The following is a 21,428-nucleotide window of genomic DNA, read 5'->3' as shown; positions in this document are numbered from 1 at the left end:
CAGGCACTTAAATTCAGGACGAAACGAGTGCCGTTTTCTCCGCCCCGCTCGTGGTTCTCCGGGTCAGGCCTACAGGTGCAAGTGTCTGGCCGCCGCCGCGTCTCGCGCCTGGGCGGGGCGGAGCGTCCCGGCAGGCTGTGCGTGCTGCCGCTACGGGTCCTCGTAGGCGCCGCAGGGCCTTCTGGGGGCTGCAGTTCCGGGTGGCGAGGGCGGGCCTCGGTTTCCCGGCGGGCAGCGCGGCCGGGCGGTCGTCGCAGGCCGTCGCGGGCAGCAGAGGCGGTTCCGGCTGCGGCTGTGCGGGCGGACGGGCGGCGAGTTGAGGGGGGCGGGGATGCGGAGCCGCCGCCGCCTGAGAACCTGAGCGTCGCCGGGCCCCGCCCGCGCGGTCACCACAGTCTGAACGCGCCGCGCTTCGCGGGCCGGGCCCAGCGCCCGCCACACCGCGTCTGGGTCCCGGCGGCCCGCCCCCCGCGCGCCGCCTCGCCCGCGCGCCCGGCGCTCATGCGGGCTGAGCCCCGCCCCCCGGCCCGAGCCCGCCGAGCGCCCCCCGAGCCAGCGCGCGCCGCCCGCCCGCACCATGCTCAAGTGCATCCCGCTGTGGCGCTGCAACCGGCACGTGGAGTCGGTGGACAAGCGGCACTGCTCCCTGCAGGCTGTGCCCGAGGAGATCTACCGCTACAGCCGCAGCCTGGAGGAGCTGCTGCTGGACGCTAACCAGCTGCGCGAGCTGCCCAAGGTGAGCGGCCGCCGCACCTGCCATCCTGACGCCCGAGGCGCGGCGCCCGGCGGACAGGACGGGTACTGTCCCGCTGCGGCTGCCGGCTGGAGCGAGACCTCGGCGGACGCTGCCGGGCGGGGCACCGAGCTGCAAGCCGGCCCTGCTGGTTCTTACTGGCCAGAGCCCCGCCCCGGTCGGCCACCCCCACCCCCACCCCCACCGCCTGCGCTAGCACCAGGTGGCAACGGTCCTTGGGTCCGTGCCTGGGGATGGGGTCGAAGTGAGTGAAACCCGTGCACGGGGGCGAGGGAGGGAGATGGGACCAGGTTAGAAGGTGGACCTGGCGTGGCAGTGGATACAACTTGCTGGGCTGCGCCGAAGGTGGGGTCCTGGAATTCTCCCTGCACTGCCGCCTTTCCCTTTGGGTGCGGGCTGGGTGGGGCCTCCTAGAGTGCCCAACCTGTCAGGTTTGTTCTCCGCAACCTCTCTGTGGGGTCAACTCTCGTGTCCCACGGTTCTTCCCGTCAGCTTGTTTTTCTTCTAGGGTCTTCCCAAAATCCCTAGAAAGGAGCCAAGAGAAAGCAGATCATGAAAGATTTCTTTTTCAGGAACACGGGTCTAAATGATCCGTTGTCCAGGGGTTGGGTGCCATGGAGGGCGTGGCTTTGCTCTGGGCAGTTCTGTGTTTTGTGGTCACCAACAGAACTTGTCTGTGTGCCCTGTGATTCCTGTGTATGGCGTTGAATGTTTTGTGGTAGTTTGCTGTTTTTAGGGGTTTTTTTCCCCCTCTCTTTTTGTGGGTTTTGTTGAGCTTTTATTGATTATTGTCAGAAAGCAGCAGTAAGCACCATGGGGGGGGGGGTCCCTCGGTGACTGATCTGTGGATGAAAGAAGTTTTTAGGGTGGTGGTTGGAGGTCTGAGGGTCACTCTGGGCAGCTTCTCAGCTGGGCCAGTTACGTGAGAGATGCAACAGATGTGGAGGCTCCTGTGAGGTGATCAGGGGACGAGACGCCAAGTGGGAAATGGAGTCTGACCGGGGCTGGGTGCTGTGTGTTTGCCTGTTTTCCTCTCAGCAACTGGGGCATCATGGCTAGATCCCTGTACCTTGTGACCTGGGGCAGGAAGAGGTTTAGAGACCTGGGACTTTCTAAGTGTTCAGGAGCCCTTTTCTTTTTTCTTTCTTCTTCTTTTTTTTTTTTAATACTAATTCTTAAGTTCGAGGTGGATACAGCATCTCTATTTTACATTTATATGGTGCTGACGATTGAACCCAGTGCCTTGTGCATGCTAGGTGAGCGCTCTACCACTGAGTCATAACTCCAGGCCCCTCAGGAGCCCTTTTCTGTCCTCGGGGGTTGCAGCTGTGGAACCATTCCCTGACTGTACCCCCTACTCACAGCCCTTCTTTCGGCTGCTGAACCTGCGCAAGCTGGGCCTCAGTGACAACGAGATTCAACGGCTGCCTCCTGAAGTGGCCAACTTTATGCAGCTGGTGGAGCTGGACGTGTCCCGTAACGGTAGGTGGGCAATACAGGGTGAGACAAGGAGCTCCTGGCAGCTGTAGGCATCTCTCTATGGTGACCTTCCCACAGATATTCCTGAAATACCTGAGAGCATCAAGTTTTGCAAAGCCCTAGAGATTGCAGACTTCAGTGGGAATCCTCTGTCCAGGTGAATTCAGTGGTGGGGGTCAGTGTGACTGTGTGAGTCTTGCAGTCCTGCTCTGAATATCTGAGGTCCTCTGCTTTCCCCTTCCTCTGCCAGACTCCCTGATGGCTTCACACAGCTGCGCAGCCTGGCTCACCTGGCCCTGAATGACGTGTCCCTACAGGCACTGCCCGGGGATGTGGGCAAGTGAGTGCTGCTTGTGAACTGGTCTGGGGGAGGATCAGCTTGGCCTTGCCTCCCTCAGTCTCAGCCCTGGTCTTTCTCTCAGTCTGGCCAACCTAGTGACCCTGGAGCTCCGGGAGAACCTGCTCAAGTCTTTGCCTGCGTGAGTGTGCTGGGCCTCCACCTTGCATGGGCGGAGCGATGCTGGGCCTGGGCCTTGAGACCACACCAAGACTGTCTCTTGTGCAGGTCCCTGTCTTTTCTGGTCAAGCTGGAACAGCTGGATCTGGGAGGCAACGACCTAGAAGTGTTGGTATGGTGGGAGCCATTGGGTGGGTCACGGGGGTGTAAGATAGTTACTCCTGGTGGGCAAAGCAGGGCATCTCTGTGGCCACACTGGTTTCTCCTGTCCTTATCCCTTCTTTTAGCCGGACACTCTGGGAGCTCTGCCCAACCTGCGGGAGCTGTGGCTGGACCGGAACCAACTGTCAGCACTGCCCCCGGTGAGTGAGGGCGGGACTGGCCTCCTACCTCCAGCTGCTGTCCTCTGACCCTGTGCCTGCCTTTAGGAGCTCGGGAACCTAAGGCGTTTGGTGTGTCTGGATGTGTCTGAGAACCGGCTAGAGGAGCTGCCGGTAGAGCTGGGGGGTCTGGCACTTCTCACAGACCTGCTGCTGTCCCAGAACCTGCTGCAGCGGCTTCCTGATGGCATTGGTCAGTGCACCCAGGGGGGCCTAGGGGTTGCATGCCCTGGTCAGGCGGCCCCACAAGCTGTCAGCAAAGGTACTGGTGGGCATTAGGTGAGGGTTCTTATGTCATCCAAGCTGGAAGCATCTCAAGGAAGGGAACTGAGGCCCAGACTCAAGTTGGGTCCTGAGACATCTAGGTATCAGCCTATAGGGGCAGGGTAGCTCACGTGGCAGAGTGGGTTCAGGGCTTATGAACATGGATAGGGGCATAGTGTTTTCCCAGAAGAAATCAGGTGGGCAGGGCTGTTTCAGGTCTGTAGTGGAGAAGACGGGAGGGTGAGCACAGGTCTGCTGCAGCTCAGGGTTCTCGGGGTCCTCTGAGGAGCCATGGGATCTGGCTGTAGCCATGCAGAAAGCTGGTCTCTACTGGAGGGTTGGGTCAGGCGTTCAGGTTTGCCCTTGGCCCCACTCAGCCTGATCACTGTGTTTCCCTGACACCAGGTCAGCTGAAGCAGTTGTCTATCCTGAAAGTGGACCAGAATCGCCTGTGTGAGGTGACTGAGGCCATTGGTGACTGTGAGAACCTCTCTGAGCTGATCCTCACAGAGAACCTGCTAACGGTAGGCAACCCTGGCTACTAGGCAGAGAGGTGCTCAGTTCCTAAGGAGTTGTCCTCAGCGTCATCTTGAGACGATGGGGCCTGGAGTGTGTAGGGTACAATGAGAGTGCCAGCGCACAGCACGAGCCAAAGGGGCTGCTAGCACCGTATGTGTTGTGTGCTAGCAGATGCTGGTGGCCAGGCTTGTTGGGGTCTGTCTCTCTGTGTCCCCTGCTGGGACAAACTCAGGTGGAGAAAACTTTGGGTCAAAGAAGGAGCTCCCTGGTAGGCGCCAGGGCAGGGTGGGGTCTCTGGGCCAGGGCAGGGCCCTGCCAGGTGGAGTAGAGAGCTAAGGTCCTGTTTTTTGTAGTGTGTGTTGTGCTGGGCGAGGGCCAGAGGGGAGGACCGGTAAGAACGGGTCTGATTTTGGAATGGATGTGGATCCGGACATGGGGGCTGCCTTTCAGGTACATCTGTTCCTTGCAAAGCGGGACAGAGGAAAGTTTATGGAATAGGGTTGGAGTGGTTACCAACCTTGCTACCATCCGGTGGCAAGGCATCTGGACCGCCCCTTCACACAGGATGTCTGTATCTCAGTGGGGAGAATAGAGAGCAGCGAGGCCAAGGGGCAGACAGAGCAGGAGCTGGCCCGTGCATCAGAGGGGCCCACAGGCACCTAGCCCTGAGACGTCTGCAGGAGAGGTCCATGGACAGTGTAGTCAGAAGTTTTGGGTGGCCTGACAGGGTTTGGTGCCAGCACACAGGCGGGTACAGAGCGAGGGATACAGCTTAATTCTACATCCCTGATTCCCAGAGGCCATGAGGATCCCTGGCTAAAGCTGATCATGGTTTCCATTACCCTTAATTTGCCCCAAAGGATTCTCCTCTTCTTTCTTCATACCCCAGGGGTCTTCTGCTGACCTCTGACCCCTTTTTCTCCTGACCAGGCCCTGCCCCGCTCTCTGGGCAAGTTGACCAAGCTCACCAACCTCAATGTGGACCGGAATCACCTCGAGGCGCTACCACCTGAGATCGGAGGCTGTGTGGCACTCAGTGTTCTCTCTTTGAGGGACAATCGCCTGGCTGTCCTGCCTCCTGAGCTCGCCCGCACAGCCGAGCTGCACGTGCTTGATGTAGCTGGGAACCGGTGAGTGTCCACCTGGCCCTTGGGCACTGGTCGTGTCCCTAGCACACACTGACTGTGCCCACCTGGCCCAGGCTACGGAGTCTGCCGTTCGCGCTCACTCACCTCAACCTCAAGGCACTGTGGCTGGCTGAGAACCAGGCGCAGCCCATGCTGCGATTCCAGACTGAGGACGATGCCCAGACTGGCGAGAAGGTGCTCACCTGCTACCTGCTGCCCCAGCAGCCTCTGCCCGGCCTCGGTAGGTTGCTGGCAGCTGTGGCTTTGACTGGGTGGACAAGGCTCGGGGCCAGCCTAGGCCTCTGATGTTTGTCTCCTGCAGAGGACTCTGGGCAACAGGGGAGCCCCTCAGAAAGCTGGAGTGAAGCCCCTCTGAGCCGAGTCAGCGTCATCCAGTTCCTGGAGGCCCCTGAGGGTGACGAGGATGCTGAGGAGGCCGCTGCTGAAAAGCGGGTATGGGGGGCATGGGGACCCTGGGTGTGCCTGCTCCTCGCCCCTGCCTGACCCCTGCCCTGCCTCTGTCCTTTATCCCTGTCCCCGACACAGGGCCTGCAGCGTCGGGCCACTCCCCACCCCAGTGAGCTGAAGGTGATGAAGAGGGGAATGGAAGAGCGCCGCGGTGAGGCCTGCCCTTGCACACCAGGCCCTGGCCCGTCCTCACCCACAGAGGAGGTAGGCATGACGGCGGCACCTGGCAGATAGCTCTCCCCAGCTCCCAGTCACCAAACCCTGGATGAAGCATCTGTTCTCAGAGTGGGGCTCGGGGAGCAGCCTGGGGGAGCTATGAGAGGCTGAGGTGCAGGGCAGACTGGGTGCTGGGAGCTCGTGCAGAGTGCATATTGGGATCAGAGTAGGGTGCTCAGGGCCTGTGCCAGTCACGTGCTGGTGACACAGGATGGTGGTCTGGGAAGGGGTAAGACCTCTTCCCCAGGCACTTGTGTGGCTACCTGGACACATTCAGTACTGGGGAGGGGTCTGGTGCTACAGCAGAGCGGGCTTGGCGCGCTCAACTGACATTAGGATCTGGGAGCATTTTTGATCCTTGAGAGCAGCAGAACCAGTGAGTGGGATGGTGAGCAGAGGGCAGGTGCTGGCTGGCAGGGCCACCTGCCCCTGGCTAGGGGAGCCTCACATCAGGCCCATGTCTTCATGGGAATTTGTATGGTTCTCATTCCTCCACTTTTTGGGAGAGCCATTCCTAGGGGCTGGGCTGCATAAATGTGGTTTTGTGTTTCAGTAGCTCTGGAGGCTCAGTTCCCAGGGGCCTGGGGCTACTGCAGGGTTGAGCCTGCTGGGGATGCTGTGCTTGGGATAGCCCAGGCAGAGGGCCTGTGGGCAGCCTGATACCACTGTCTGCAGCAGGAAAAGAGGCTGAGTGCAGAGTCAGGCTCAAGTGGAGGCTCTGGCCCACCCACCAGCACAGCCTCTGAGGGCGAGCCTGAGGGCCCGGCAGCTGAGGCACAGCAGGAAGCCACACCACCCAGCCAGGAGGAAGACACAGAGGAAGACTACGTGGAGGTGAGGATGGTCAGGGAGAAGGTGGGCCAGGCTTTAGCAGCTAGATTATAGACTGCCTGCCTTGTGCCCCAGCCAAGTAGGTGTGTGATTAGGGTTGATTTCCACGTGGACGGTCACCAGGCTGTGGCAGACAATGGCCAGACAATGGGCAAAGGAGTAGGGATGGGGTGATAGTCCTGGGTGCAGGCAACATGTTGCAGGAGTTTTCCTGGAGGATGCAGGCTGGTGTAAGGGTTCCCACCCCACAGCCAGGTTCAGCAGTGTCAGGTCCATCATCTACCTACTGTCCCCAAATGGCCCCCTTTTCTGACCCCTGTAGGTACTCCACTGGTCTTTGCGTATCATAAAGTCTCCACTTGTGTGCTCTGTGTCTATAGAAAGAGCGTCCTCGCCCCTGGTCTTCTGGGGCTGGTGGTTGTGTGTCTCTTACCAAAAGTGTACTGAGTCCCTGTCCTTGGCACAACAGGGAGCCTCCCTGAGACTCTGGGGTGTACCCAGCTACAAAGCCTGGCTCCCTGGAAGGAGAAGGGGGTCTGGGCCTTGCTCCCACCCTTGTGTTCTCATCCGCACAGCCCACAGTACACTTTGCAGAGGATACACTGCTGCCCAGTGAAGATGGCGAGAGTGAGGAGGGGCAGCTTGAGGCCCCCTGGCCCCTGCCAGGTGGGAGGCAGCGGCTCATTCGAAAGGACACACCCCACTACAAGAAGCACTTCAAGATCTCCAAGCTTCCGCAGCCTGAGGCTGTCGTAGCCCTTCTGCAGGGGATGCAGCCTGATGGGGAGGGCCCTGCAGGGCCTGGTACCTGGCACAATGGCCCCCACATGCCCTGGGCTCCTCGGGCCCAGGAGGAGGAAGAGGAGGAGGAGGAGGAAGAGGAGGAGGAAGACAGGGCTGAGGAGGAAGGCGAGGCCACTACAGAAGAGGAGGACAAGGAGGAACCTGCGACTTCTGCACCCTCTGTCAAGGTGGGTCTCACGTGCACTTCCCTCTGGCCCTCCTAGGGCACCTGGGGATGGGCAGCATGGAGACCAGCCCAGTCCTGCCCTGTGGCTGAGCCCCTCAGGTCAGGCCTCCACCCACTGGCCCCCTGGCTGCCTGGAGGAGGGGTGGGTGCATCTCTGCTGTGACTGCAGCGTCTCTGTGTGCGCCTCACTACAAGTCCCCAGGGTCGGCCTTAGCTGAAGCCCTGACGTGAGTGTCTGCTGTGATCAGTAGTGTCATCCCCATGTGCCCCTCTCAGTCCCTGGGCACCTCTGCACTAGCACTGACCTTCATCGAGGCTCACGGCGACCCTCTGGGCCAGTGTTTGCCTGTTAGACCTGCAGGCCAGCAGGACCCAGAAGCTGAGGGCAGGTGCACTCCATACCCTCAGCCTTTTGGGCACAGGGGGCGCTGGCAGGGTGCTCTCCTCTCTGAGAGCTGCTGGCTCCCGGGATCCTCCCTGCCTAGCCATGACTTGGCCAGGAGGCCCTGCTGCTGGCATGCAGTTTGTCCTGTGGGTCTGACAGTCACTCTTCTTCCTTGTAAGACATCCCTGGCTCCCAGCAGATTCTTGGGGAATTGTCTTGTGCCTTCCTGATCCTCAGTTTGTTCTCAATGGCTCATAACAGGTCCCTCCTGCTCATGGGGACCCTTGATGCCAAAGAAAGCCCCAGGCTGCCCAGAGGACCCACCTTCCCCACCCCCATGATGCCCCTACCCTGAGCGTGGGCTGATGACATGTGGCAGTGAGAAGCCTGGGGTCCTATCAGGGATGGCTAGGCCTGGGCTCAGCCCCACTCTGGAGCTTCCCCCCAGCCAGCCCAACCCTACCGTCTGTCAGGTCTGCAGCCTTGTGTCATAGACAGAGGTAACCCTTGTCAGTGCCAGGAACAAGTTGGGAGGGACTGGCTCAGGCAGCAGGAGCTTGGTGTGGTCTTCCTTCTGTCTTGTCTGCTCATGGCCGGGCTGGTGAGGTGGTGGAGGTCCCTGGCGGTGGCTAACCTGCATGCCTCGCTGGTCCTGTCCTAACAGGGCGTGTCGTTTGACCAGGCCAATAACCTGCTGATAGAGCCTGCTCGCATTGAGGAGGAAGAGGTCTGTACTGCTCACTGCTGCTCTGTGCTCTGGGCCCGGGTCTGCTGCTGACCTTGCTTCCTGGGCTGCGGGTTCTTGCCTCTCCCCACCCCATCACTTAAGCATAGACCCTTTCCCAGAAGAGCTCCTGGCAGCTGCTACAGAAATGGGGTCCTGGGGCTGCCCCGACAGGGCCTGCTGGTCTTCTGGCAGAGGCAGCACATCTCTGCCCCCACTGCAGCCTTTCTTGTAGAGGACAAACAGAGGGCCAACGCCAGGCCACCCGTCTTCATTCTCTGCAGCTGTGACTGCCCCACGCCTCAGATACCTCCCAGCTCCTCTTCTGCCTCTGCTACCCTGGCAGGCGGAGGGACCTCAAAAAGAAACCAAAAGGAGCTGTCTGTGGCTGGCCTTCCTGTGCCGCAAGCACACAGACGGCTCAAGCCCTCCCAAACACGGTATCTGCTCTGTTTCCAGCTGACCCTCACCATCGTGCGCCAGACTGGGGGCCTTGGCATCAGCATCGCAGGGGGCAAGGGTTCCACCCCCTACAAGGGAGATGACGAGGTGAGCAGCTGCCCTGGGCTCTCTCCCGCCCCAGACCTGCCTACACTCACTGGCCCAGAGGCTTCTGCTCCAAGGGTTGTTGGATGCCTGCCGCCAACCCCACAGTTCAGTCTTCTGTGTGCTTTGCCTGCACTTGGCCACCAGCCCCAGAGTGTATAGGCTGGGCCCAAGGCAGCAGGCAGGTGGGGATGTGTGCACGTAGGAGTTCACAGTCTCAGAGCAGCTTGTGGAGGGGTCAGCTTGTTTCTCTTCTGCAGTCTGGTCTTCCCTCACACACTCTGGGCGTGGTGCCGGGGTCAAAGTCCTGACCCGCACTTTCTACTTCCTGGACGTAGGACCCACAGTGGTCTCTACTTAGGCCGTATGTCTTCCTTCATGTTCTTGGGGATCTTTGCAGCATCCCTAGAGAGCAGGCTGGGCTAGGGTCTGAAGGGACCAGGTCTCCCTCCAGTAAGTGCCTCCTGGCCTCCCAGTAAGGGCAAGACAGAAGGCGCTTAAGGAATCCCCAACTCCTGTCCCCAGGGTGTCTTCATTTCTCGGGTGTCTGAGGAGGGCCCTGCGGCCCGGGCTGGAGTCCGAGTGGGCGACAAACTCCTTGAGGTGAGTAGTGACTGCTGGCCAGTGACACCTGTGCTCTGGGGTGCCATCTGGGCTGTTGGGGTATTTAGTTGTGCCTATCGGATGGGGGCACTGTCTACCCTCTCCAGAAGCCCTGAGCCCAAGACCCCAGGAGCTGTCTACCAGCCCCCAGGACTCCCCCAAACAGTCTTTGGGCAGGATGTGTAGTGCAGGCACCTAAAACCCCAGAATTGGGAGGGCTTGGAAAGGGGTCAGACCCCAGCAGGTTGGGGGGCTCAGATCCTGGTGAGAGACTTGGCACCCCCACCAGGGCACCTGGCTGTTAGATACAGGCTGAGCCCTTCCTGTGGGGACAAGGGTGAGGGCCCTGAGGGTGTCAGAAGAGGCTGGTGCTCCTCCTGCTCTCCTGCTCAGCTCTCACCCCAGCCTCTCCTGGGGGCTCCTGTCCAAGGTGGCGTGTGAGTGTGGGGTCGGTGACCTGATAATCCTGGGCATTCTCTGGGGCTGCTCAGACAGACCCAGATGGTAGGTTTCCAGAAGCAAGGTCAGTGGTGTGGACTGTTCCAGGGGCATCTGCCTGTGCTCTGGGAACCGGCATGGGTGGGGACGAAGCCCACCAGGAGCTCTGGGTACCCCCTCTCCCTGCCCTTCCCATCCATGGAGGGAAGCGTGGGCAGAGGCCACACGAGCCCTCGTCATGGCGTCAGTGCTCAGGTGTCGGGGTGGCTGGGTGGCCGCAGCTGGGTGCTGACGTGTGCCGGACCTCCCACACCTACAGGTGAACGGCGTGGCTTTGCAGGACGCTGAGCACCATGAGGCTGTGGAGGCCCTCCGAGGGGCAGGCACAGCCGTGCAGATGCGTGTGTGGCGGGAACGCATGGTAGAACCTGAGAACGCAGTCACCATCACACCCCTGCGGCCCGAGGACGACTACAGCCCCCGAGAGCGGCGGGGAGGCGGCCTGCGCCTGCCCCTGCTGCAGCCTGAGCTCCCTGGGCCTGTGCGTCAGTGCCATGTGGCCTGCCTGGTGCGCAGTGAGAAGGGGCTGGGCTTCAGCATTGCTGGAGGGAAAGGCTCCACACCCTACCGGGCTGGTGACGGGGTAAGGCAGGGTGGCTGGGGGTGCAGGGAGGGCTCTGGGGCATCTGTGCCTGCTGGCCTCACAGTGGCGGCTCCCCCATCCCTGCAGGGCATCTTCATCTCCCGCATTGCCGAGGGTGGTGCTGCCCATCGAGCAGGCACGCTGCAGGTTGGCGACCGTGTTCTCTCGGTGAGTGGGATGGGCACGGCCTGCCCAGTGCCTTGTCCTGCCCATCCTTTCTGACCTGAGTGTCCCCTCACAGATCAACGGGGTGGACATGACTGAGGCCAGGCATGACCATGCTGTGTCACTGCTGACTGCTGCCTCCCCCACCATCGCCCTGCTGCTAGAACGGGAGACAGGGGGACCCCCTCCCTGCAGCCCCGCCCCACTTTCCTCCCCAACTCCCACTGTTGCTGCTGCCACTGCCACGACCACTGCGGCCCCTGGTCTCCTGGCTGCTGCCTTAGAAGGACCATACCCAGTGGAGGTGAGCCTCCAGCTGCCCCCTGCCAGGCATCCGCTCAGCTCTGCTGTGGGTGTGGACTCTCCCAGAGCCCCTGCTCACGGCCCTGCAGCCACTCTGGGCAGAAAGGAACTTGCACATTTTTCCCCGTGTGCCTGAGAAACGGAGCCCTCCTCCGCGAGCTGCCTCCTTGCTGTGGTCCACCTGCCCTACACCACCTCCCTGCCCGGCCACCCATGAGGACACAGGCTTTAGCTGCATGGGTGTCTGGGCAGTGGGGTTTTGCAGAGGCAATGGGAATCCCTGCAGGTGCCTGGGGCTCCCCAAACTCTGTTCCCAACCACAGAGACCAGCAGTTCCCCTACTTCTTTCCACTCTTTCCCTTCTCTGAGGCCTGTCCCATGTCCCCAGGAGGTTCGTCTGCCTAGGGCTGGGGGCCCCCTGGGGCTCAGCATTGTTGGGGGCTCCGACCATTCCAGCCACCCGTTTGGTGTCCAGGAGCCTGGCGTATTCATCTCCAAGGTAGATAGAGGGCCTGGTGGGTGGCTCTGGACAGAGGGGACCTGTTCTGCCCACCCTGGGGGGCCCACCGGCTGCTGCCTTCCTCTTCAACAGGTGCTCCCACGCGGCCTGGCCGCTCGCTGTGGCCTGCGGGTGGGGGACCGCATTCTGGCAGTAAATGGGCAGGATGTTCGGGAGGCCACTCACCAAGAGGCAGTCAGTGCCCTGCTCCGGCCCTGCCTGGAACTGTCCCTGGTGGTGCGGAGGGACCCTCCACCTCCAGGCATGCGGGAGCTCTGCATCCAGAAGGCCCCTGGGGAAAAGCTGGGGATCAGCATCCGTGGGGGTGCCAAGGGCCATGCAGGGAACCCCTGCGACCCCACAGACGAGGGCATCTTCATTTCCAAGGTAAGGACCCTGCCCCTCTGCTTCTGTAGGCAGGTCCCAGTTCAGAGTCTCAGGCGGGTCTCTCCACAGGTAAGCCCGACGGGGGCAGCCGGGCGTGATGGCCGGCTGCGCGTGGGGCTGCGGCTGCTGGAGGTGAACCAGCAGAGCCTGCTGGGCCTGACACACGCAGAGGCCGTGCAGCTGCTGCGCAGCGTGGGTGACAGCCTGACCGTGCTCGTCTGTGAGGGGTTTGACACCAGTGCCACCACAGCCTTGGAGGTTAGTGACCACTCTGGGGACCAGGTGCTGTGTCAGTACTGTCCCAAAGGGTGGTAATGAGCTGACCCTTGTGTGGGCTGGGCAGCAGAGCCTTCCACAGTCTGAGCCAGCTGCAGGTGGGAGCTGTGGGCATACCCCATGCCAGGCTGCCTTCTCTCCAGAGCCCTGGCCACTGTGCCTTCTGGAGACTCCTGCCTGGGCAGGATGAAGCACTAAAAGGTTGTGATGTGTCTGGGCAATGGCAGGATCTGGTTCTATGAGAAGAGGTCCAGCCATAGGCCTTGGGCGTGGTAGGTGGCTGACAGGGAGCTGTGACCTCCTGTTCTCCCTGGCCCAGCCTGACCCCAGGGTCTCTGGTGGCCTGTCATCAGAGTTCACCCCCCACCATCTTATCTGACTGCTCTGTGCCTCAGAGCAAGAGCTCAGACTGGGGCAGAGACGCAGATGGGGCGTCAGCCACCTCCCAACACTTGCGGAAAGGAGGGACCAGGGCTAGGCCCAGGAACCTTGCGTCCTGGACAGGCCGTCTTCATCCAGTGGTTTTGGCCCTCTTGTCTCCCACCAGAGGCCCCTCAGCACCATTGCCTGAAGGCCCAAACAGGCCTCCAGAAGATTTTTACCTGCAGTAACCACCAGCTTTGCCCAAAGGGCACCCTTGCTGGTCAAGTGGTCTGTGGGACACGGTGCCGTGTCACCACTCTGCCTGGTTTCTGGGATAGTCAGCCACCCTGGGTTGGCTCTTACAGTGGATCTTTGGGATGGTGACTTCCTGCCAGATGCCAGCTAAAAAGACACCACTGGCTGAGAGCCACAGACAGCCTCTTCTCGCAGGCCCCTCGAGGGAAACCCTGTGGGAAACCATGTGTCTTCATCCCAGTCGCCATGGCGGGACTTGAGCTGGCCGTCCTCCCCCTTTGCTGTGCACGAGGGAGCACTGGTGGATTGGGGGATGAGTTTCTCTATGCCCAAGTGGTCTGGATCCAGAAGGTGTCTGCCTTTTCTTCACTGATCTTAAAGTGCACATTTAACGTATGTTGTTCAAGACGTTTATTCATTTCAGACTTAGAGAAAGGACACCGTGGGGAAGGGTGCGAACTTCCACAGGAGTAGGGCTGGCTTGCCCAGGTGACGCCAGGCCTGTGTTCCCTCACCTGGCGTCTGGCTCCTCTGGAGGGTCACAGCGAAAGTCTGGGCAGGTGTCCTCCACAGCTGAGGGCAGAGGGGCCTGAGCAGGGCCGAGAGCCCCTGGATCTCTGCCCATGGAAGTGAGTGCTTTCCCTGGGAGTGTCGGGACTCCTCGGGACCTGAGGCTGCTGTCACCCCGCAGGTGCCCACCCACTGTCCTTGGGCACAGGTGACCCACGTGTGCTCTGTAGCACATAGCTGTGTTGTCTTCGTTTCCTTTTTAAAATTGTGTATTTTAGTCACAAAAAAACTATGATTTTTATTAAGTCGTCTGGAAACTTCTGCTTTTGCAGATCATGAAGACATGGTCCTGTTTTCTGCCAGCACCTCTGTGGTTTAATTCTTAAACATGCAGCTCTGTGTCCATCTGGAGTTGTTTTTCAAGGGGAGGGCAGTGTGCCCTGACTGGCCCTAACCTTCGTCTCCTGCTGACCTGGGGGAGATGCGACTGCGCTGTGTACTCAGCCCCAGGTGTTCCGAGGCTTGACTCGGGACTAGGTCCCCGTGCCAGCTGCATACTGCCATTTTACATTACAGTGTGTCCCAAAACCTCATCACCCACGTCACTCGCTCTTTTGTCTCCTTAAGAAGTGCTGTGTGTTGTGTTTTGCTTCTGAGTGAATCTGCCAGGCTCCATAACAGGAATTGGTTTGGGGCCCTGGTATTTGGGGCGAGTTATTCTCAAGCATATTCCTAGGTTGCTCTTGTTCTTGGTTCCCGTAAACCCTGGCCAGCTGCTGTGCTTCCACAGCAGAACCCTGTAGTCCACAGCAGTGACACGGGGCCTCCTTCCCAGTGCCCGGCTGATGGACTGTTTCATTCCCTATGCAGCGTTTGCTGTAGTTTCTTTGTGGTCCTTGCTGTTTGTAAGGGTGAGAATTGACACGTTGAGTTTTCTGAAGTCGTCTTCACATTGGTGGGCTCAGTTGGCTGGTTGGCCCACCAAGGTGCCGGCCCCATGCGTGGCACTCAAGAGAAAGAGGAGCCCACGTTGAAACCCAGGACTCCGCAGCAGCGTCTGGATTCCTGGCTTCTCACGAATCTCAAAGGACCCTGCACAGCTGGCCCTTGTCTACCAGGACTCTCTGACCCCCCCTGGGAATGGGACAGGTGTTTGTCCTCACCCTCACAATTTTTCCTAAACTGGGTCCACTTGAGTCATCTTGGCCTCACACCTGTGGCATCAGTTTGCCTGCCACATGCCTCGCCAGCTGGTGAGTGGCATATTCCCGCCTCCCCCGTGCTCTGACAGTGGCCCAGCATGTGCTAGAACTTGCCTGGCCTGTGATCTAGGGCTGATGCAATTTGAGGGCTCTTGCACAGTTTGGATAAATGCAGGGTCTTGCTGGCCGCCAGGCCTTGGGCAGGTACTGGGCTTCTACTCCTGGTCTCTGTCTGTAGAGGGGCAATGGCAGGGCCTGCCTCGAGAGGGACAGATAGCCCAGCAGCTCAGCAAGCACCCACCTGACCACCATTGTGCCAGGCCCCTGAGCAGGCTGCTCCATGTGGACTTGGAGACTTCTCCCTTGGCCTCCTGTGCGTCAGGTGCAGAGGACTCGCTGCGGCCTTTCTCTTCCTCTGGAGTTCTCTGCAGACCTACCTTACATTCAGCCGCTGGCCAGAGTCTCCCACACCGACGGTCCCTGGCCATGAAGTCTGACATAACCATCTTTCAGCTTTCTGGTGTTGCAGAGGCAAAGGGCATGTGGTCACAACTACAGTTTGAATTTGGATTTGGACTTTCTGGGCTGGAGGTTCTCTGTGTGTGTGAATCTCCTGTTCCTCATCAGGCTTCCCCCGCAGCTTGAGCCCCCGCTGATGGTGCCTGAGCGAGGGCTGTCGTGGCTGCGGATCCCTCAGAGGACATACTGTCCCTTACCGTGTTTGTGTTACATACTCGTCCATCCGTGCGTGGTTCCGCTGATTTCATGAGTGACTGTTGTCACAGTTTATGTTGGTGCTCAGGTTGTCCCAGCCTTGGCTTGAGGCAAGGTTGGGTCCTTTGGACGTCACCCGCCCTCTCCAGCACTTTCTTCTTCACTCCAGGTGTCTTAGCTGGCCTCCCTCTTTCCTGCCCAGCCCTGGGGTAGCTGGTTCCTTCAGGGAAGGTGATGTTGAGGAGCCAGGGTGTGACCTCTGAGTGGTGCTTTGCTTTCGGGGCGTGTGTTCTTCGTGTGTCCAGTGGCCAGCAGTTGCTGCCTTCCGTTATTTCTGGAGCTGCAGGCTGCTGAGCTCACTCGGTGGCCCACCCACCTTTGCCTGCAGCACCACAGGTCAGCCCTTCCATATTTGAGCAGCCTTCTCGGATGTGGGATTCTCTCTCAGTCCTTCTGTATGTGATGGTCCTTCCCACCCCACAGGGCCTGTTGCCTCTCTTGGGCCAGCCCTCCAAAAGGTTGAGGAGCAGGGTTCTGCTGCTTGACGCCAGCGTTGTCCAAATCTGAGCCACGGAGCAAGCCTGCCCTGTACTGGTGTTCTGTCCAGAGCTCATGCTCCTGGTGGTCTTGGCGGTCTGTGTTTTTAGAAACAAAACAGCCGAGTTTGTGTTTCAGCCTACAAGGAGTGTCCCTCCATGGTGGGGACCTGCCCGTGGTCAGGGTGGTTGCTGGTGCCTTCTTTTGCACCGTGCTGCTGCCCGCTCCTCCCTGTTCTGCTATCGGTGGCAGAGCCACGTGGGTTCCTTTGGTGCCTTGTAGAGTGGAAGTGAGCTCTCGTTCCTGTTTGTCCGTTGCCTGTTCACCCTTGACCCAAGCTCACTTGGGAGGGCCTCCCCTGCCCTTGCCCTGCTCCTGGCATCCACCCAGCTTCCCGCAGGCCCCTCTCCTTCAGACTGCAGTCTCTGGGTCCTGCCTGATTTCTCTCAGGTTTGGAACTAATTGGGTTTTTCCTTGGCACCCTTATTCAGCACTCAGTGCACATTCTAGATGCAGCCTGTCCTCTGGCAGCATTGGTGTCCCTTGAGGAGCATCACCCACAAATGGCTTCCTTCCCTCCATCTTGGTGACTGCTGGTTCTTTGTTCCTGGGGCGACTACAGAGGCCACCTCAGCTGTGGTCAGCCGAGCTTGTGGGATGTCAGCTTCTGTGTTCACTGCTGGTCCCAGGCTTCAGTCTGCCCTGGAGGTGGGACCTCACTGGCAGGGAGCCCCACCCTCAGCCACTCCTCTCCTCTCAGGTGTCCCCAGGTGTCATTGCCAACCCCTTTGCAGCAGGCATCAGCCACCGGAACAGCCTGGAGAGCATCTCGTCCATCGACCGGGAGCTGAGCCCTGAGGGCCCAAGCAAGGTCAGAACTCCTGTGGCTGGCAGCCAGGGCCGGGGACCTGAACTGCTGATGCCTGACTTGTCTGCTCCCCTCACAGGAGAAGGAACTGCCCAGTCAGACCCCACACTGGGGACCTGAGGCTGTGGAGGCCACGGTGAGTCCCCTGGGGCCTGGCTCTGTGCTCTGGGCTGCATCCTCCCCTGAAGCAGTGCAGTCCATGCCCAGGCACACAGCCCAGCTAGCCGTGTCACTCTGCTCCCCAGGGCCAGAGCCTGGAGCCCCTGAAGCTGGACTACCGTGTCCTGGCTGCTCTGCCCAGCACTGGCAGTGTGCAGAGGGTCAGTGTCCCACGTGTGCTGAGTTGCACCCTCCTGTCGCCTTGTCCATCTGCCCACCAGCCTGTCAGCTCCCTCTTCACCTGGCCAGCCACTGCCATGGGCTGAGTGCCGAGGCCACCGAGGAGGAGCCTCTGTGGGGTGGGGCACAGGCTGGGGTTGGAGGAGCCTAGCCGCGTCTTACCCTGTACTTCTTGACCTTAGTCACGCGTGGAGAGGGGTCCTTTGAAAGCCCCAGACCTCTTCCTTGCCTCATCCTTATGGGAAACAGTCCAGCCAGTGGCAGGCAGAAGGGCTCCTGGGGTAGAGGCAGCTGGAAGTCACCAGAGTCTCTCCAGGCTCCTGGTGGGGGAGGGCGGGCATGAGCAGCCCTGGAATGGGTGGGCTGGAGCAGCTGCAGAGTGTCCTGGGAGGCCAGGGTGAATGGAGAAGGGCTTAGCATTAACTGGGTGTGGCCTCCAGGGCACTGGGTCTGGGGACAGACAGGAAGGACATTCAGCCCCCGTTCCTCCCCAGGAGGTATAAATAACACTGGTAGAGGGTGACCCCAGTCAGCTGCTGCTGGGAGACCCCACAGGAGTGTGAGTGCTTCAGGGGCGGGTCAGGGAGGACGCTGCTGGAGCAGTGGGGGAGGCGGTGAGTGGCCTGGTGGGCCTGGGGACTGAAGGAGCCTGCTTGGGCTTTGGGTGTGGACCCTCCTGCTGCACAAAACCTGGAGAGGGAAGCAGGGGTGGGGCCTAGCACCCTCTCATTAGGAGGGGGCACAGTGGCTGGTGGATCGTGGGAGGACTCCCCGGCTCTCACTGCTGGGGTGTCCTGGGTTTGGGGGCCCCTCTGCACAGCTCTGGGCTGCAGCTGCTACTGTGAACTCACACTCAGCTAGCTGCTCAGCCCAGGCCCAATCTCCTGCCTTCTTTTTAAAAAATATTTTGATTTTTTAGTGTACACAATACCTTTGTTTTTTATTTATTTTTATGTAGTGCTGAGGATCGAACCTAGGACCTCGCACATGCTAGGCGAATGCTCTACTGCTGAGCCACAACCCCAGCCCCAAACTCCTGCCTTCTGGCTGGGGCACACCCTTTGTGGTGGCCAAGCCTGTCCCGATATATCCCTGGGGGTGTGGTTGGTCAGAGAATTGAGTAGCAGCTTCTGTGCTGCCAGCATGGGTGCTAGGGACCCCCAAATCCTTTTACTTGGGACACAGTTCTGCCTAGCCCTCCCCCACCCACCAGCTGGTTCCTGCAGGTACCATCTGGAACAACCGGAGGGAAGATGGCGGAGGCCCCCTGCTCCCCTGGAGGCCAGCAGGTGAGCATCTCTGCTGCCCCCTGGAGTGCTGTAGGTGGGTGCTGTGTGGAGCTGGCCTCCACAGGGGGAGTGCTTGTGCTCCTGGAGGGGATCCAGCCCTCCCTGAACGTGGGCCAGCACCAAGGACCCACCAGTATACTCACCCCTTGCCTGGGTCCCTCATGCCCCCCCCCCCCAATCCTGCTGCGAGAGGAGGGCCAGGCCTCAGGCACCCCTCACCCTGCCCTGCAGGATGGGGTGGGCACTGGGCCCGCTTGGAGCCCAGCTGCCAGCCCAGTCCCCGAAGGCTGAGGCATTCAGGTGCATGTCCCGGCCCCTGCTGTCCAGCTTGGCTCCCTCCCTCTCTCCCTCCTTTCTTGGACCTCTGATCCTGTACTTCTCTGCCCCCTTCCCTGCCCTTTGCAGACAAAACCCGGGGTGATCCAGCCTTTGGCTCAGGCCTGGCCAAGGGGCTCCCCGGCTCCCAGGGGCAGAGGTGATCCCCGCTCCGTGAGTGTCCTGTCCCACAGGGGGTAGGGGTGGTAGTTTCCTTCCCCTCTACGGGACAGGGCGAGGGGGGGGGAATCAGTGGCAGTCCGTGGAGACAGCTGGTGGCTGGTTGGGCGGTGGCTGCAGTGGACAGCTGCCCCCCACCCCGCCTCACGGGCACTCCGCCCCCAGACGCCCTCCCCGCCCTCCCCGGAGGAGCTGCCCGCCAACGTGAAGCAGGCCTACAGGGCCTTTGCCGCAGTGCCCGCCGCACACCCTCCCGAGGACTGCGCTGCCCAGGTAGGCGGGCGCCCTGCGGTGCTGCGCACTGAGTGCGGGTGGGTGCCCGCCGAGGAACTCTGGCCGAGTGTGAGGTCCACCTCCCCAGCCCCCCGCAGCCTCCCCGGAGCAGCTCTCCTTCCGCGAGCGGCAGAAGTACTTTGAATCGGAGGTGCGGGTGCCCCAGGCCGAGGGGCCCCCCAAGCGCGTGTCCCTGGTGGGTGCCGACGACCTGCGGAAGATGCAGGAGGAGGAAGGTGAGGAGGGCGGGAGGGGGGGGCGGGGTGTGTGTGTATGGCCCCGCCTGACCCACCCACCTCCCCGCAGCCCGCAAGCTGCAGCAGAAGAGGGCGCAGATGCTGCGGGAGGAGGCCGCGACCGCGACCGCCGGGCCCAACATTGGGCTCGCCCTGGACAGGGAGGCCCCTGAGGAGGAGCACCAGGAAGACGAGCCGCTCTGGGCCGGCCTGGGCGGGTGAGCTCCGCCCCCTACCCCCCACCCTCCCCCGCTGTGCCCGCCCCCTCAACTCGCCTCCCTGTTCCCCTAGGCCCAGCCCTGCATCCCCGCTGCCCGTGGGAGGCAGCGCCCCTGTGCGAACAGCCAAAGCTGAGCGGCGCCACCAGGAGCGGCTGCGCATGCAGAGCCCGGAGCTGGCGGCACCAGAGCGGGCCCTGTCCCCAGCGGAGCGCCGGGCCCAGGAAGCAGAGAAGCGGGCGCTGTGGAGGGCGGCCAGGTAAGTGGGTTCCCCACCCAGACCCCGGGGCCGCGCCGCGCCCACTCCCTGGTCTCCGCCCACCCATTGGTCTCCGCAGGATGAAGTCTCTGGAGCAGGACGCTCTGCGCGCACAGATGGTGCTCAGCAAGTCCCAGGAGGGCCGGAGCAAGCGAGGGCCCCTGGAGCGGCTGGCCGAGTCCCCCTCGCCCGCTCCCACCCCATCGCCCACCCCCTTGGAAGGTCGGTGTGTCTGGGAGGATGCGGGGTGGGGGTGGGGTTCTGCCAGCTACGAGCCTTTCCCAATACCAGTGTCTTGTACCTCAGATCTCGGCCTCCAGACCAGCACCACCCCGGGACGCCTGGTGAGCCGCCCGCAGCTGTCTCCCCCCCTGCACCCCTGCGGCATGGGGGCGGCGGTGCAGGTGCAGACTCCCCCACACCGCCCTCACCTCTCCCTCGCACTTTCTGCCTCTTCCCCCCTCACGCTGTCCTTTCAAGCCCTTGTCTGGAAAGAAGTTTGACTACAGGGCGTTCGCAGCCCTCCCTTCTTCCAGACCTGTCTATGACATCCAGGTACTGGCAGTCTCCTGGCCCTTCTGCACGCGCATGGGCCCAGTGCACGCTCCTGCCACTCCCCTGTGCCTGTCCCACCTGAGCTCTGTCCACCCCTACTTTTTCCCTGCTCTTTCTCTGGTATGGGGCCTCCCCCCTCTTCTCTCCTGTTGCAGCCCAGCTGTGCTGTGTCCTCACCCAGGCTCTGTGGGCCTCAGAGCCAGGGGGGCCGGCCAGGTCCACCAGGGTGGTTTCAGCCAGGTCTGGACCAGCCCTGACCAGCCCCTCTTCCCATCACAGTCGCCAGATTTTGTGGAGGATCTGAGGTCCTTGGAACCAACTCCTAGCCCTGGTAAGTTGGTGCTGGGCTGGGGGTAAGCTCCCAGGGTGCCTGGTCACCCTGGGCTTACTTCCTGTCCTTGCCCCCGCCCCACCCCCAGGCCCTCAGGAGGAGGACGGAGAGGTGGCCCTGGTGCTCCTAGGCAGGCCCTCCCCCAGTTCCCTGGGCCCTGAAGATGTGGCGCTGTGCAGCAGCCGTCGCCCCATGCGGCCTGGGCGGCGGGGCCTGGGCCCTGTGCCCTCCTAGGGGGCGGGGCCTCCCCAGACTTGGGGTGGGGGCCTGCCAGCTCCAACACCACCCTTGCCCCAGTCTTTTAACCTGGGTGTTAGCATTTTAAAGAGACCCCTCAGGGGCCTGGCCTGTGCCTGACTGACCCACCCCAAGCGGGTTCTCTTGGCGAGACTGTAACTAGTGACGTTTGTACAACCAAAGACTCTATTTTGTGGTTTAAGGAGAATAAAATTGACTACATTTTAACCCCTATGTGTCCCTCCAGCCACCCACCCACCTGCAGCGCTGGTCTGCCCAGCAAGGCTAGTGCCCAGCTGTGCCTGCCCATGCA

The 21,428-nt window shown here is 61.1% G+C and overlaps 1 protein-coding gene across 6 annotated transcripts; it reads left to right on the top strand.

Annotated features, from left to right (window-relative positions):
• Positions 1-272: 272 nt before the first annotated feature.
• SCRIB (scribble planar cell polarity protein) lies at positions 273-21,343 on the top strand. 6 transcript variants are annotated; one of them, XM_081266032.1, is made up of 38 exons: positions 273-736; positions 2,119-2,236; positions 2,312-2,390; positions 2,484-2,573; positions 2,656-2,712; positions 2,799-2,862; positions 2,978-3,052; positions 3,119-3,263; positions 3,740-3,858; positions 4,784-4,983; positions 5,055-5,221; positions 5,303-5,433; positions 5,527-5,652; positions 6,340-6,498; positions 7,071-7,466; positions 8,515-8,577; positions 9,034-9,123; positions 9,646-9,723; positions 10,481-10,804; positions 10,892-10,951; positions 11,046-11,273; positions 11,661-11,771; positions 11,865-12,158; positions 12,228-12,416; positions 16,776-16,886; positions 16,963-17,019; positions 17,129-17,203; positions 18,449-18,511; positions 18,917-19,000; positions 19,172-19,279; positions 19,368-19,515; positions 19,586-19,733; positions 19,807-19,992; positions 20,072-20,214; positions 20,299-20,336; positions 20,473-20,547; positions 20,827-20,878; positions 20,967-21,343. In XM_081266032.1, the coding sequence occupies exons 1-38, from the start codon at positions 578-580 to the stop codon at positions 21,110-21,112; spliced, it is 4,956 nt and encodes a 1,651-aa protein (XP_081122158.1). In that variant the 5' UTR covers positions 273-577; the 3' UTR covers positions 21,113-21,343. The 6 variants fall into 6 exon arrangements, with proteins under 6 accessions (XP_081122158.1, XP_081122157.1, XP_081122156.1 ...); XM_081266031.1 differs by having other exon boundaries at positions 274-736; positions 6,343-6,498; positions 10,892-10,972; XM_081266030.1 differs by having other exon boundaries at positions 274-736; positions 10,892-10,972.
• Positions 21,344-21,428: the final 85 nt, after the last annotated feature.

Source organism: Spermophilus citellus (genome assembly GCF_964194105.1).
Source record: "Spermophilus citellus genome assembly, chromosome: 14".
Lineage (NCBI taxonomy): Eukaryota > Metazoa > Chordata > Mammalia > Rodentia > Sciuridae > Spermophilus > Spermophilus citellus.
This window is presented reverse-complemented; position numbering and strand designations above follow the sequence as displayed.

Excerpts from the sequence above, each read along its gene's own strand:
- SCRIB (XM_081266030.1), top strand. The coding sequence starts at position 578 with ATGCTCAAGTGCATCCCGCTGTGGCGCTGCAACCGGCACGTGGAGTCG. Across the intron at positions 4,984-5,054 it reads CTTGATGTAGCTGGGAACCG|GCTACGGAGTCTGCCGTTCG; the intron begins GTGAGTGTCCAC and ends CACCTGGCCCAG. Across the intron at positions 20,337-20,472 it reads GCACCACCCCGGGACGCCTG|CCCTTGTCTGGAAAGAAGTT; the intron begins GTGAGCCGCCCG and ends TGTCCTTTCAAG.